The sequence below is a fragment of the Xiphophorus hellerii genome, chromosome 20 (genome assembly GCF_003331165.1).
Source record: "Xiphophorus hellerii strain 12219 chromosome 20, Xiphophorus_hellerii-4.1, whole genome shotgun sequence".
NCBI lineage: Eukaryota > Metazoa > Chordata > Actinopteri > Cyprinodontiformes > Poeciliidae > Xiphophorus > Xiphophorus hellerii.
The window spans coordinates 15841379-15857604 of record NC_045691.1 but is presented as its reverse complement, the minus strand read 5'-3'; the positions used below and the strand labels follow the sequence as shown (position 1 = coordinate 15857604).

The 16226-nt window shown below is 36.7% G+C and overlaps 1 protein-coding gene across 1 annotated transcript in view; it reads right to left on the bottom strand.

Moving 5' to 3' along the window:
• Window positions 1-11755, bottom strand: part of ca16b (carbonic anhydrase XVI b) — a 155543-nt gene extending 143788 nt beyond the window's left edge. The window contains 1 exon segment of the mRNA XM_032549643.1: window positions 10984-11755. Within this exon segment, the coding sequence (XP_032405534.1) occupies window positions 10984-11068 (85 nt within the window). The 5' untranslated portion in view covers window positions 11069-11755.
• Window positions 11756-16226: the final 4471 nt, after the last annotated feature.

Here is a 16226-nt window from a genome sequence, read left to right as displayed (position 1 = left end):
ACCTGTGCAGTCATAAACTGCAGCAAACTGAGACCTGGTGTCATTAAATGTAGTTACGGACAGAAACAATCCAGTTTCACATGTAGAAATAACAACTCATTGTGTCATTAAAAATATGAATCAAAGTAAATGTTTTATCTGAATTTCAGCAGCAGATCAAATCCAATTGAAAACAGTATAACTACATAAATCATGATATTTATATAAGCGTCAGTGCAAACATTTGCCCTAAAACTACCAGCTTAATTTATTAAAACCTTTTTAAATCTTAGGTGGTTTAACAAACAAATTCTTTCTTCTGGCCAGACAAAGAATTAGCGTTTGCAGCTGTGTAGGACTGCTACTGTTTTTATGGAAAAACCATGAACAGAGGCATTTTTCTGACCTAAGGGCCACATTAGGGACATTAGATTTTCCAAGCTGACGATTAGTAGTCTACAGAATGCCACACTGTTTGTTTTGTTGTTTTTTTTCCTCATTTTTAAGAAGATTTTGTGACACTAGTAGCCTTTGTTTATTAGTATCTTGGCATGAAGAAGGGCATAGAGAGAAAGGGGATGACATATAGTAAATTCCTCAGGGTCGGGTATCAAACTCAGCACAGATTTGTTAAGGACTGTAGCCCTCATTGGTGTACCCTTGTGTGTGTGTGCAACAATGGAGGATTATGCGAGAAACAGACAATTTTTGGATTCCTAAGTAAAAGCTGCACTATAAATCATCATTGCAATATCTGTGTGTGCATTAACAATATTGCAAAGGACAGTTTGGAACGCAGTGTTTGTTGGTTGATATTTCAAGTTGTCATGAGTACACACTTTGCATGCCAATAAGATATTTAGCTTGTTGGACAGAGTCTCACTGCCAAGTTGACCACATCTCAGAGATTATGCTAAAGCTTACAGAGCATGTTGGAAGCAATAATATCACAGCAGCCCCACTCTTGAGTACCCCTGGGTTAGAATTTATTTACAAATTATTGACTTTTGCCCTGCATCATAATAGTGAGTTTATCATGGCCTGGGGACACACACCACTGTTAGCTTTTGTTTTTAGAATGATGAAACCTATTTAATGTTCTGTGAATTTTAGCATTCGATGCACATAAGAAGCAACCAAGCTACTCATGGGTTTTTTTTCACTCAGTTTATCATTACATTAGCACTGTAACATGACCAATCATTCTAAACATATGCGTAAAGTACTAACTACAGTTAGTGTTCATCATATAAAAGAAATATTTAGCAATAGCTCAATTTAGAACCACTGATCATTTTACAAAAAATGCATGTCTATGTAAAAGTTATGTGGTAATCACCATAATCTGTTTGCTAAAGATATGTTGCTAAAAACACCATCATGTGAAACAAAGGGTTGTTGCATACACATTGATTGATTCATATAGCACGTAATCTCAATCCACTAAGGAGACTGAAGTACCTTACAGTAAAAATTCCATCACCAGAAAACTATAAGTAGAAATTGGATAGAAAACTAATAGAAAAAGAATGATAGGCGCAATGCCACCATGCAACATGGTTTTATTAGTTTGCCTGAAAAAGTAAGTCTTGAGCTTAGACTTATAGATGCCCTAGTCAGAGAAATACAATGCTGTGAAAATATTTATTTTGTCTACAAATAAAATGACCAAATCTTTAGCTTTGTCCATTCATAATGACTACATGGTACAAGAAAATAAACATATAAAACTTTCTGAGTAAAAAGCACCAAATCAGCAGGGGTTTTTTTTAATCAGAAAATAAAACTTCTGCTGAAAAAGAAGGTTCAACACCTTGAAAAATGTGATATTAATAGACCTCATGTACAGAAAACACTTTAAATAACCAAATGTATTTACTAGGCAACAGGTTTTCAGAATTAATATTTTTTCCAGTGACAGTGTGAGATAAACTGGCAGCTGAACTGATCATGTCAACTGATTATTAGCAGTGCAATTCCATAGATGGCAAACAATTACTACACCACAATATATATTATAGCAAACATTTTCTCTTCCCATTGTCCAGCAAAACAGCACTGTGAAATTATCTAACATTCCCAAATACACTTTTGAATAAATAGAAAGTTGGCAAACATGTTGAATTAGCAACAAATTCTGGAAACTAAAACATACACTTGCATAGATTCTTACTCTCCTTACAGCAGAGAGATGATAAAGGCTTTTAACTGCTTTATATTCCATCTGCAGGGACACTGAAAAATGTATTCTCAAACCCCCAAAAAGGAGAAAAGAAAACCATTCTCTGATTGGAGCAATAATCTTAAACCCTAAATCAATTCCTTATTGTGTTCATGAAAATGTGTTTTAATTTCAAGGCTGTTCTCATTGCTCTTATCCCATTAGGACCTGAAGATCCTTTTCCAAGTATGTACAGATGCTAAGTGAACTAAATCTGCTTCACAATAAATTTATTTGTGCTGTAGCATAAATAAACTTAACTTTTAATTTGTTAGTGAGTACAGGCTCTGAGAGAAGGTGTGGAATAATAATGGGCATATCTCGTTTTACAAGCTGTTTCAGCCAAATGAAGCACATTTTTCACAGCTGATCAGTTCGAGGTAAACATGCTGGGGTGTTTTTTTCCCAAACCACAATGGTGATCACTGCTTAACCACCATAATAAGGTACGAGTTGCGTGCTGAGTCTCAGTTCTCTGAAACCAGGCAGCTGTTATAAAAATTTTAAAAAATAAATTAAAAAAAACAACAAAGTTATCACCCTTACAGTTTCCAAACTATCACATTTAGAAAATGTTACTGGAAACAGTAATGCATTGTAGTGTGAAAAGTTTCACCAGTTTAATTAGGAAGATAAATAAGCTAGTCATTAAATGTGAAAGCAGAGAGGGAAGGATGAGCATCACCAGTAAAAAGGATCCACAGCAAATTATATACACACCAGTGAAAAGTGATTACAGTTGCAATGTTTCCCCATCGGACCATTTAGTGGGTGGCACAAGCAGCTGGTGGAAAGACAACACGATAACGGCAAGCTGAGCCCATATATGATTGAGACTGAGCAGAACTTAGTGAGGCTATTTTAAAACCACAACTGTTCCCTTTCTAAGAGTTTATGCCAGCATGATGCACATTGTGCTAATTATCAGGAGAAGATATGAAGGACCTGGATGATAATGATGGCGCTGCCTACATCAGTGAGATCCAGACAGCTGGCATCCTGCTGGCACAGCAGGGTGTCCGGACGTCACTTAGTAAATTAATAAAATGTTTGCCCACTTTGTATCCAGGCCTGTCATGGTTACCAATTAATCATATTATCACAATTATTGGAGATAATCATGATTCCATTATGGTCATAATGGTTTTCATACACAGAAGCACATTTTTTCTGACATTTAATGATAACTGGCAAAGGATCAACACTCTTCTAAAACTCAATTCATACCTGCCCAGTGCTGTTGACATGGCATGCCTACTATTTAGATTTTTTTGTTACCAATTCAAAAGAATATAGATTTTTAACCTAAATCCAAATCAATTTGAAATGTTCTTTGAAAAGCAATTTTTCCCTATTAACAGTACCATAGAAATAGCCATTATATTTATTGAATAACTGACTCTTTTTTTCTATTTTGTTTGCCGAGGTCCTTGCATGCCTAAAATGAATTGCCAGTAATATAAAAGCCCATTCAGTGTAATCCTTTTCTGCATTGCTGTATTTTCCTTGCATGCTCCAAACAGGAAGATGATCATTGGCTTTAATGAGCGCAACAGCACTGTAATTGCAACACTGTCAATTAAAAAAAGGAAAGACGTTTGTGTTTGCCTAAAATACTCTTATCAAAGGCTGAGAAGGGGGCGTCTACAATTTACATAGGCTGAAGTCACATTTCTAACTCTCCCTTGCGCTTGCTTCCATGTAAGAGGAGTTTAGAAGCAGATTTTTAGGGATTCACTTGAAACAAAAGGGCATAGGCTAAAAATCACATTTACTAACCTCTGCATGCTCAGTACTAATAAAACATAATATTGCAAAATTCTTGTTCAATATTGATGTAAAGATTTCAGTTGCAAATAAACCACTTCTTCTTCACTTCTCTATACCTCATGTCCGGTATCATATTTATATTGTGACACTTTGTTATTAATACATATTGTGCAGCAATTTTATTTCCTCTGTTAATGATACTTTTCATGGCGTGCAAACCTACTGTCTGCTTTGATGTTAGAATACATCAATATATGTTTTACATTGAGATTGTCCATAAGCATAACAAAATAATACTGTGATATTTCTTATTTAAGATATTGTCATAACATTTTATACATAGACTTAGCATAAAATGTAAGAATATTTGTGGTTAGCTATTTTATTATTCGCTGTAACAATGCTTCTCAGCAAGAAACCAAACTTATACCATTGGAAACCCTGTTTATTTGCCCTTGAATGATGCCACGGTTGTAAGAAAAATGCATTAGTGGGAGAGCAGCAGAGTTGTGTGACAGTTGCATCCATGGTTTCTTTTCTGTAGGCTAATGTAGACTCTCTTAATCAGTGTCCACTGTCATAGCTACCAGGGTACTGGCATAACACAAAACTGAGTCCAAATCAGTTACCAATGATTATTCTTTATGGCAAAATTAGATTAGCGTGCATCTACCTGTTTATTTCAATGATAGAAAATATGCAAATGTCATTAAAAAAAATACTGCTTTGCATTTGACACTGTATGGGTTCACCATGTGGATCAGGCTGCCATGATTTTTTGGGATATAAAACTATGTCAGTTTTATATGACATATATAGACATACTAGAATTTTGTCTCTTAATGTGCCTCTTTTCGTTTTGTCATCGAATATTTACCCTTTATTCTTATGTGATTCTCAATTTAGTACCAAAACGTAACACTTGAAACAGAAATGGGTTTAAATCTTAAGATAAAACCTGCTAGGTTGCTTAAATGAAGTATGTATAATTTAAGATGAGCCATTTCATCTTTGAATTTACAACATTTCCATTTCAGCTTTACGTCCAGTACTCTATGATGGAATTTGAAAGATTCATGTCAGTCAGCCAGAAACGACACAATCTATCAGATGGCAGTGTTCAACTAGATTTGTCCTCTTCCACCTTCAAGCTGGTCAGCTGGGCAGTTTGTATTGCCCCCCCCCCATTCCTCCTCTCTGTGCAAGACGTTTGGTGAGACAAGCCATATGAGAAAACCCAGCTTTTAGGGGCTTGTAAAGCCTCCAGTCAATAAAGCTGCAATGTGAAGACATGAGGACGTGGAAGTTTAGAACTAAGGGATTTTAAAGTGGTGGTGAAAGGGGGGTTTGTCTAGGAGAGGAGGCATTCCACTATGTTAGCTTATAGCTCATATATATATAGATATATCTATATATATATATAGATATATCTATATATATATAGATATATCTATATATATATATCTACATAGATATAGATATAGATATATATATATATCAACCACTGATGATACATAAGGTCCACACAGTCTAGCCTCCCTACATTTAGAAAAATGGATGATCAAACAGAAATATGTATTTGAGATTAAGTGAACATGCAGCACTATGAAAACTCTCCATGAAAACTGTTCATAAAAAGAACAGAAACTTTAAGGGAAAAAAAAAACACTTGGCAGGTGATCGGATTAACCATGTTTGAACTTACACCAGTAAAGCCAGCTGGTAACTTAAACACTTGCCAGTGGGGAGAGGAGCCAACATGTCTTTTCAGTCAACAAACGCCTTCAGTGCAGCCCTCTTAATGACAAAGTACTCTCAAAATTACTGACTGGTTTTAGAGGAGCTGCCACTGTTGACTGTAATCACACCTAAATCCAACTGAGACTGTAAATATTAATCAAATCAAACATCTTTTAAGTCATATATCATGGGTAGCCGGAAAAAAAAAAGATATCAAATGTTGAAACTAAAAAGTGTCACTTGGGGTTTTTTTTTGGTTTTTTTTAAATGCATGTTTGCTTTGCATTTGAAAAAAGAACTGGCAACAACAGAGTCACAAGACAAAAGGAGATGTGTAATGCAAAGAGGGTAAAATAGGAAACCACAAAACAAATTGGATCTATTCCTAAGAGGTCAATAACATGAATTGGTATCAAGAGATCAACCCAGAGAGATTGGCTGTATAATGAAAAATCCCTGTATTCAAGTGACGAGATCAAAATACAAAACTGAAAGGCGGTGATCTGTGGGTTTTCAGGGGGCACTACATGTAAAACAACAACCCTGGAGTAGACTCAGGAACTCTCCTAATAGCTATTGCTGTTGAGAACATACAATTGTAACATAAACACACAAGCAAGGTCAACTTCTGCATGCAGTAGACAATAGAAACCATCTTGTCAATTTGCTAGAATAAAATTTTGAATAGATGAACTCCGACCATTTCAAATATATTTGTTCAAGCCATCAATCTGGAATAAGTCAGGAACAGCATTATTAGTCACAGTAAAAAAAAAAAAAAATAGAAACAGCATGCAAATAATGATGTCTTTAAAATGGGTGGACACTCACAGGCTCCAGCTGCGGAATCTTGTCTCTTAAATGCTTCCTATCTACCCCAAATTTCTCATCTTGTTCTTTATTTTGATATTATTTTCTCTCTCTCTAATGCATGGATTTTTTCTGTTTATTAGTATTTAGCGTTTTCCTTTTACAACAACATCTGAACTTTAAAGGAAGAATGAGCATTGCTTGGCCAATTGCACAATTTTTTAATTCCTTCGGCACCAAGGTTACTACTCACCGGGCTTCACTCAATATGCAAAGCTACTTTAAACAACACACAGAGATGTTTGCAGTATGTTTGTAATGCATATGCATGTTTTATTTAGATTGTCCCAAAAACAAAAAATATGGCTAAAAGAACCAGAATCTTTTTGGATATTCAAACACTCAAAACTCTGCTTTGTGCCATGTTCAGTAACTCATTTCATATTTTAGAACCTGGTCAATACATTCCAATTAGAAATCCGCCTATCAGGCTTTTACTGGCTGACACCAATTTCCGGGAATCTCAACGTCAGCCCTGCTAACTGTGATAACCTAAACCCTCTTCCAAAGGAGTATAATACATGTAAATTAATTTGAGTAAACTTTGTTCTCAAATTCATCAATTAAATGTAACAAGCACTGACCGTAAAGAGACAGAAAAAAAACACTGCAGGTTCTTTGATAAAGGTAGTAGTTTTGAATTCCATCACAAAAATGAAGGGATTACAAGATTATCCTCATTTATGCATCAAAGCATATGCCCATTTATTTTATTTTTTTTACAAAACTCAAAACAAAGTGCATCAAAGAACATTGTGCTCGTTGATGCACTTACCGACTGAAAAGACAAAGAGCTATTCTAATCATTTAATTAACAGAAGGGCAGGAAAAAAAGTACAATTTTTCTGGGGGTCACAGGTAAAGATTGGTCACAGGAAAATTTGCTGACTTTGATCTTTAGCTCATTGTCTTATTGGTACATTATTAACTTAAATCTATAATTATTCATTTGACCTTTTATCAAAAAAGAACTAATAAATCATTAAGCATAAACCCAAACTGAGCAAAAATATATCTGCTTCTTTACCTTACCCTTTATCTTTTATCCATTCATATTTATTAAACAAATGGTTAATCAGTATTAAACATTTGTTTAATGTTTGAATAGCAGAAAATGTATGTTTTTTCCCCAAATTCATAGGCAATAAGTAACATATGAAACTGTATTTTACACAGTTTTCAAAATAAACTTTTGCTTACATTGTTTTTGACTTGATCCTACATAGACATTTCCGTTTTGACACAATTTACTTGTGATTTCCAATTACATTTAGTCCAGCTGATTTTATTTATTTTGTTTATTGGTATACTTTCTATCATGAATATTTGTGCAGTGATTATTCAATAACCAAATATAATAGATTTTGTTCTACTTAAAATGATAATTTACTTACATTACTTTTTAAATGTAATTATTCTCATGTTGACAAGCTGACCAAGTAACTTCCTGAAAAAAACACCTGTATCATCAGCATGAAAAGTAATTTTAAGCAAATTTGACAATGCAACAATCACTAGTGTAGAAAGTAAATAAAACTGGGACGTATGAGACCTTGTCGGCCCCCTCATGTCATCTTCAACATATCTGATTTTGCATTATTTAGCTACACACACACACACGCACGCACGCACACACACTATCTTTCATCAACAGAATTCTTAAGTCAAGTGCATGCGACTCCTGAAATTCCAGATTTTTAAAATTTATCCCAATAACATTCCAGTAAAATGTTTGCAGTGCTGCTTTTGATGTGGAAAACATTTTTAATCTATTAACACTCCTCTTGTATAACCCTTATTTGTTGCAGCTCCGTCAACCAGATTAATGTCATTATTGTTGATATTCCAAACCAATACGCATGTTTATTTAATAATTTATGTTTTCCTACGAGGGTCTCATGATATAACCTCGAGTGAAAAGACAACAGTAATGAATTACATGATCTAACTGCTTTTGCTTAAAACCTCACTGATAGTGCTGCAACATGTGTCAGAAGGTCAACATCATGCTCTATACAGATCCAGTTTCCAAAGAAAAATTAACATGATGCTCTACAATCCACTACGATCCATCAGAAAGTGATGATATTCCAAACACAAACCTAATTCTGGCGCCGTTGCAGGTTTTAGGTGCTCTCTTCACGCCTCTTTCTTTATTCAAGTGGATGCTTACCATCACCACAGAGAGGTTGGCATTGTTAAAATATTTGGTCTCTGTTTTATAGAGGTGAAGACATTTCTAGAAATGATGCTAAGACTTTTAGAAAGTGCCCTTAGGCTCAATTCTTGGTCTTATTCTTTATAGCTATAAGAAAAATGTTATTGCCAGTTTCGTACCGTGGTGCAGGTTTCCAGGTGTATGCTGATGACACTGTATGTATCGAGTAAGATATTCCATCTGTTTCAGCACAACTGTCTTGGTATTTGGAGTCCATTGCAGGGCGGTTTATAATTCGCTGTTAAGTATTAAAGGTCAAGAAATCTGTGTGTGTTTGTCTTCTTCTTTCTCTGGACTGGTCCTTTATTAACAGTAATTTATTTGATGGATATTTTGTCTTTATTTTTATGAACTGTTGGATTGGATAGTTTTTCGTTTTGATGGTTCTGTACTTGTATTTTGAAATTGGTATAAAATTGTCTGTTTTTCCGTAGTCCTTACAGAAAAGGACTAAAAAAACTGGAATTGTTTTTGGAAAACTATTTAAATCTTGTAATTTGCATGCATAAATGAAATGACCAAACAAATATTATTTAGATGAAAATACATAGAATTATTGTCCAAATGATTTATAAACATAAAGGGTAACTTTTATAGATTAGTTTTTTAAGACCGTTACAAATCTAAAAGTAAACCTGCTTTGGAACAGCTGCGCAACAAAGGCAACACACACTGATCTCCAACACAGCACCTCTAACTAGTGGTTAGTAATATGTCACCATATCTTGTTATGTACAAATAACTCCAGGACTGTTCCCTTGTATTGGTCAGACTTTCATTATTGTTGTAAATGTTGTTTTCTGTTTTTTGTTGGTGGTGTACGGATAATAGTTCTGGTTGGAACACTGACTTTTTTTCTTCCCTGTACACAAAATGTGATGTTATAGAGGAGACATCTCGCTGTCAGTACGCAACCTAAAAAGGTTGAATGCTTAAGCATTTTATAGTGTACATTGCAGATTGTTTCCATCCCTTAATAGAGTATAAATAACAAAAAAATGTCATACTACTCTCGTTGCTTTTGTGTTTTTTTTGCTACCTAATAAGAACAGAGTATTCTTTCCACACATAAATAGTAGACGCAATGTCACAATTGAGAAAAGCATGAAATTAGTTTATAATTGTAAATCAGATAAATCAGATGTTTTTATGTTTTGGCATCTGCTTTCTGGCAATTTTGCATTATTTATAGATGTTATAGAGAAGTTTACATATGTTCAATTCTAAATCTAAACCTAGACCACTTTTGGACTTAGTCTTACTTGGTCTGAACCAAGATGAAATACAAAGTTCTAAATTTGGGCAATGCATGGACCAATCAGTTACTTATGCAGATTGAGATGTAGCTGCAATATTGAAAAGGTGTATTCCTCAGTGGGAATTTGCATGTTTAAACGAAACTTGTGAGTACGGCACCAAAACTAACTCATGGGTCTGTGTCTTCCTAAAATTAACCCTGCTTGTTGCAGTATATAAAATCAACTAATAAATTAAGTTTACCAGGCCATCGACGTATGCGGGGGGATGGGGGGGGGTGGGGGCATTAATCGCCCCTCATACACTGAACAATCTATATTCTACCCAACAGCGCTGACTATCGCCCCGCCCCCCTCTACCTCAACACATGACCGCAAAATTACAGGTCGACTTGAACTAGCCACAACTACAGTAAGCCGGGAATAAAACTTGGGCCACCTCATATGACGGCGTCCAAACTAACAAAACCCTGCGGCTTGTACAATCTGATTAATTCCACGGGGATGTGAATAATGGGGGTGGTGTCTTAAAGAATAACCTCTTTAACAGATCCCTTTATTGTGTTAAAGAAATTCCGCTTCGACTGAATAACCCGACGTTGGGTCGCCGAGACGAAAAGGAAAAAAAGGTCAAAGAGCCGGCGGACACAGATTCAGCTGTATCACGTTGACGCAGGGATAGTTTGCGCCACACTCCAGCTGCATAATCAATAACATGCACACAAATCACGGAGGCTGAACGTGTCCAAACGTCGGACGCTCTTTTAATGTCGGCTCGGCCCAGCAACCGAACAATTCAACAAAGCGTTACCCGTGTGGGGGGCGACAGGGGGAATCCTGTTTCGTCCAGCAAAACTGGCGTCAACAATAGACAGCGAGTCTATCGGCTAAATACATAACAGCTAAAAACCCTTGTTGCAAGTACTTACCGGGTTGACAGTCTTTGTGTTCGGGCAAGGTTAAAAACAGCAGGGTTAAAATCCACCAGTGACTCGGTTCCCGTATTTTCCGCATGTTAGACTACTCATCGAGAGCAACAAGAAAAGGCAACGGGTGATTAAGTTAGTCTTTTTTTTTTTTTACCCCTTCTCTCCTCTTCCTCTTCTTCTTCTGCCGCTGCTGCTGCTGCTTGTCCTTTAGAAAGAATCACACGCACACACTGAAGCCGAAGTTGGCACGGCGGCCACGAAGGCAGAGCATCAAAGTATAGAAACGGTTTGACGGTCACAGGATACAGTCACTGATTTGAAAAAGCCAGATTCACTCGCCTCCGGACCGAGCACGGGCTGCTCTCCTTAGCTTCGAGGAATAACGCGGCGAGCACGCAGAGGCTGTGCGAAAACAATTCAAAATCTCTTGTTGTTGGAGTCCTCCGTGTCTGCAGCGGGCTTCCACATAGCGACATTCCCGAAGTGTAGGGAGAAAAAGCAGGAGGAGAGGGAGAGGGGGAGTCAATCGGCAATCAATCGCTGTCTTTAACTACAGGAAAAAGTGGTCGAATATTATTGATCATACGCGGTCATTATTAAGTGATTATCCGCGGCGTCAGCGAGACCGAGGTTGCAGGAGAAAAGTGTTGCTGGAAATGTCCCATTCTTTTGGTCCAGGAAGTAGTCTTAGCGGTCAGGCGTGCACGGATATGTGGCTACTGCTCTGCTCTGGTCCCATCCTATCCGGACGGACGGGGTGTAGGGGTGTGTGTGTGTGGGTGTGTGTGTGTGCGATAAGAGAGAGAGAGAGGGGCATGGGAGTCTGGACGGGGCGGGCGCAACGGAGGCGGTTCCTGGATCTGCTGAATGCAAAATGACAGGGAACGGACCCAGAGGTTATAGTTTCTAAGATGTTGTGATAGGAAACACTTCAAATAAATACATAAATACATTTCTTGTCTAGGACTAAGCACAATCTGCACTGGATCCAAGTGGCTGTCTTATAAATTGCAGTTAAAAATACGCAGCAACATCCAGATTACCACTGATTTAATTGCAACGTTTTGGAAGTGTGCAGTTCTACATTTACCTCAGATTACTTTATTCCCCACTGCTAGTTAGGTTTACTGGTAAAATATATATATATATATACAAGCAGGCACTTTTCTTCACTAAACAAATTAAAAACAAAACAACTTAAATATATCAACAAACTAATGCTAACTTAATTACTCTCGGAAGAAAACAGTTTGAGTTACTACATTTAAATTACCTTTGAGATTTATTTGGTGTTATTAAAAGTGGATTCTCCAAACTCAACACAAAATGCCAGTTTTTAATGAAATGCTTGCAGTCTAGGCATATTTCAACTCCTTCATGCACCAGCTAGCTTTCCTCGCTAGCTGGTGCATGAATCTTAGCCCACCTTTCAATGGCAAAGGGTCCTTGGGTCTCCATGCTGCAACTATCAACATTAGTTTGAAAATAGCATAATCTTATGGCACTGTCACACTTTTTCCTATCTTGTAAAACATTCTGACATTTTGAAAAAGATACATGTCGTAAGTATGTGTACCTTTTTTATTCACTTCCAAAACCCTTGTTAATGGTGGAGATCAATGAGGTGGAATTCAGTGTTCTGCTGCATCATGCCCAGGTGTATTACTTTTTTGTGACGCAATCCTTTTGTTTTCTTTTTCATAATTAGGGATATTCTGGGAATTGAATTTCAGAGAGCTATAATTACACCCAAGTAGTTCAGTAAATATTTCAGATGGTAAATAATGCCTTAGGCTTCAGATTCAACTGCCCCACCTCCCAAGGTAAATAAAACACACATATCCTTGTGTGGGATTAAACAATGACTTTAATGGGTCATAGCTGCAACTTTTGAGTTCGCTATGTAGCAGTAAGTGATGTTTGGTAAACATGATGTGTGTGAGCTGGAGTGCCCATGTTGAAGTATTTTTTTCAACATGTAAAAAAAAATCTGTTCCAGGCAGGCATTTTTCTTATAATCAGATTGTTTGTACTACAGTTAGTGTTGTAGTCAAGAGCAGACAAAGCTAAGGATAAGATCTTAACTTTGAAGGAGGGTACACCAAGACCAAGATAAACCTAACGAGAGACCATTTTCAAGACCATTCCTCTGATGATCACAAAATAGTTCTTCATTCAAACACTTGGAGATTATTGGCCTGCTGAAGCTCACCATAGGGTGTACCTATTACAGGACTCCAGAGCAAAGTGGTGCCTAACTAAGTTGTATTATGTTTTATTGGCACAACATTTAGGTGAATGCACACTTGTGTGTAAGCAGACCCAACTACAAACCACTTGTCCAATAAAACTGACAAGGTGTTGACTAGTCAAACAGACCAAGTACTTTGAAGTGTGCAAACTTACAGTTAAACATTAACTTCCTTGGCTGTAGTAGGTCACTATCTACTAAAGGAGTAGTAATCATTCAAGTATCCATGTAAAGTGTGAATATGACTCATGAATTTCATGAACTTTTTAAAAATAAAATGTAATTTTTAAGGAGTTCATGTTTTGCTAGAAGCACAAATACATAAAAAATAATATGTAGAATGTGGAGCACTGTATGCTTACTCTTTTCTAATAAAATATTGGTTAGTATGGTATTCTTTAATACCACACATGTTAATCTAAAAATATATGGTGTAAACTGTAGACCCTACAGTACTGAAAGCTTGTTGGTTATATATTAGCACCAATATTTTCCACCAAACAGTACATTTGAGCCAAAATCTAAATATTTTATTGTTTTGGACTGGATGTAAATTCTGCTATTTTATACTGAAGAGGAGAGAAAAATCTATCTTCTGTTTCAGTCTTCATCTTGTTTCTACCCAGAATGTATTTCTTTTCCAACAATGTATCTTTACCTGAATTTCTTGATGATACTTTGACTTCAGATAGAAGTCTTGTATTTGTCACAGTACTTGCAGTTTACTGTGGGCCATCTCTTATTGGCATGCCGGTAGTCACTGGTTGAACCTTTGCCATTTTGGCTCTGCTTTGATCCATTTGAATAGTAGTTTCTGTTTTGTTTCACAACTTTCTGATTTTGGTCTCCATATTACAGCATATGAGATCATTTTAGCTGTGCAGCCTATTTTTTGTGCTTCTTTGTATATTGTTTCTTCTTCAGCAAACGTTCTGACCAAAGAATATTGTTTTTCTGAGCAGTTTCTGCAAATACACATTTTACTTTACAGTAAAGAGGCTCTATAATATTTGCTGACTTCATCCTTACATAACATCTGCATATTTAACTCCTGTTTGGCACTAAGTTAATTACCTCTCTGATCAAATATCAGACTGCTGATGTTTTAAACACATCCCCATTTCAATTAATGAAATCAGCAGTGTGTATATCATGATGACTTCTTCTAAAAACAGTGACTGATTTGGTTAGGGATGTTGGACCGCTCTTATCTCAAGCATAACTGTATACTGATTTAAACATGATGCTATATTTGTGTGTGAAAGCCCTGTCTGGGACTCTGAAAAAAGCCTCCTGCAAATTGTTGCTTCCCCCCAGCTCCCATTATTAAAATGACCCCTCTGTGGCCACACATGATGCCCCTTTGCTTCCTGCTGGGTGAATTGTGAATGGAATACTTTTGCAGTAATCATCACCTGGAATAGGCTATCATCGCGTGGCAAGTGTGTGTGTGTGTGTATGTGCCGATTGGAGAATTACGCATCCATACTGGTGATACTCCCTTAGGTAAATGTGTAGTCAGTGGTGTTCTTGCAGAACTATCCAGCTGGACATTTAATTTGAGGAATCTGATTAAATTTCTCATTTAATTACCTAGTTCTCTACAGGGCCATTGAGGACAGTCACAAGGGCCCTTTGCTTTTAATGTGGGCCATCTGCTTCCTCTCCAAAATGCCTACCTTTTCAAAGACCACACAGCCTCGTGGGCATCCTCGACCATGATTCTCCAGGCTGCGCCACCTCCACACACACAGTGAAGCATCACCGTGCTTAACAATGGCTCCATAGCTGAGTGTTTCCTCACCGATCATGTGCAATTAACCTGAGCAGAAGTTTAGCAATACTCCTCATCAGATTCGTTTTCCATCTTGTTCTGTCAGATGCCAAAGAGCAAAGGCAACTCTTTGATTTATCAGACAGAGTCCAAAAGTGTTTTGTGCAGTGGACCCAAAACAGTGACCCCTTATGTAGCTGTAAATCTCTCCAGACCAAAACATCATCAGAAAACATCGGAAACAGCCCACTTTTCAGTGAGCCAAACCAAAATGTCACATGCTATTTTTATACTCTGCTAATCAGTTAGCATTTTTTTTTTGTTGATTTTGGGTTATCTTTTTTCTCACTTTGCCTTAAGTGGCACAAAACAGTTGGTTTTAGACAATTGGATGGGCACTTTAACTATCTTCTCCTTTTAAAAATTTAAATAAGATTAAAAAAATGCAAAAGCTTAGAGAAAAAGAGATAAATCACTGAAATGAGCAGGTCAATAAATTTCAACATTAAATTCAGGGACACATAATTACCTTGAGCTCAATTTGTCAGAATCCATTTTCTCCTTTCACAAGAAAATTCATTTTCATACAGTCAATATGTGAACTCTGAAAAATATTATACTGTTGAAATGTGATTGTAATACAAGGAAAATAAAGGACCAACCAGTCAAAGGGGTCTTTGTGGAAAAAGCCAAGTTTCCTGGAAACTGATGATACAATGGCTTTGAAAAATAATTCATATTTTTCAGAACATCTTCACATGTGATTTCCACTGAAATCAATGTGTTTTATTGGGAATTTATTTGATAGACCAACATGATGATAAAGTAAAAGAAAAATGCTTATTTTTTATAGAAAGCTTAAAAGTATGGGGTTATGGTACTATTTAACCCCTGTGGTCAGTAACCACCTTTCATTGCTAATTCAGTCTTCTAAACTGTCTTCCCCAGACACAAATGTAGATCTTTAATCATCTTTACAAAATACCTCCAACTTAGTTACATGGAGCCTTGGCGGCTAGGCATTTTCGAGCTTTGCCACAAATTCTCAGTTGGATTTAGGTTTTGACTTGCACTAGGCCCAGTATCTCATGGATATGCTTGCATCTTAGTTAGCTCTGGCTGCATTTTTAGGGTAATTGCCCCAGGGTCACTGCCCCTGTCTTAATGCCTGGGGCAGTTCTCTTGTATTCTGCCCTGTGCTTTACTCCATTCTTCTTC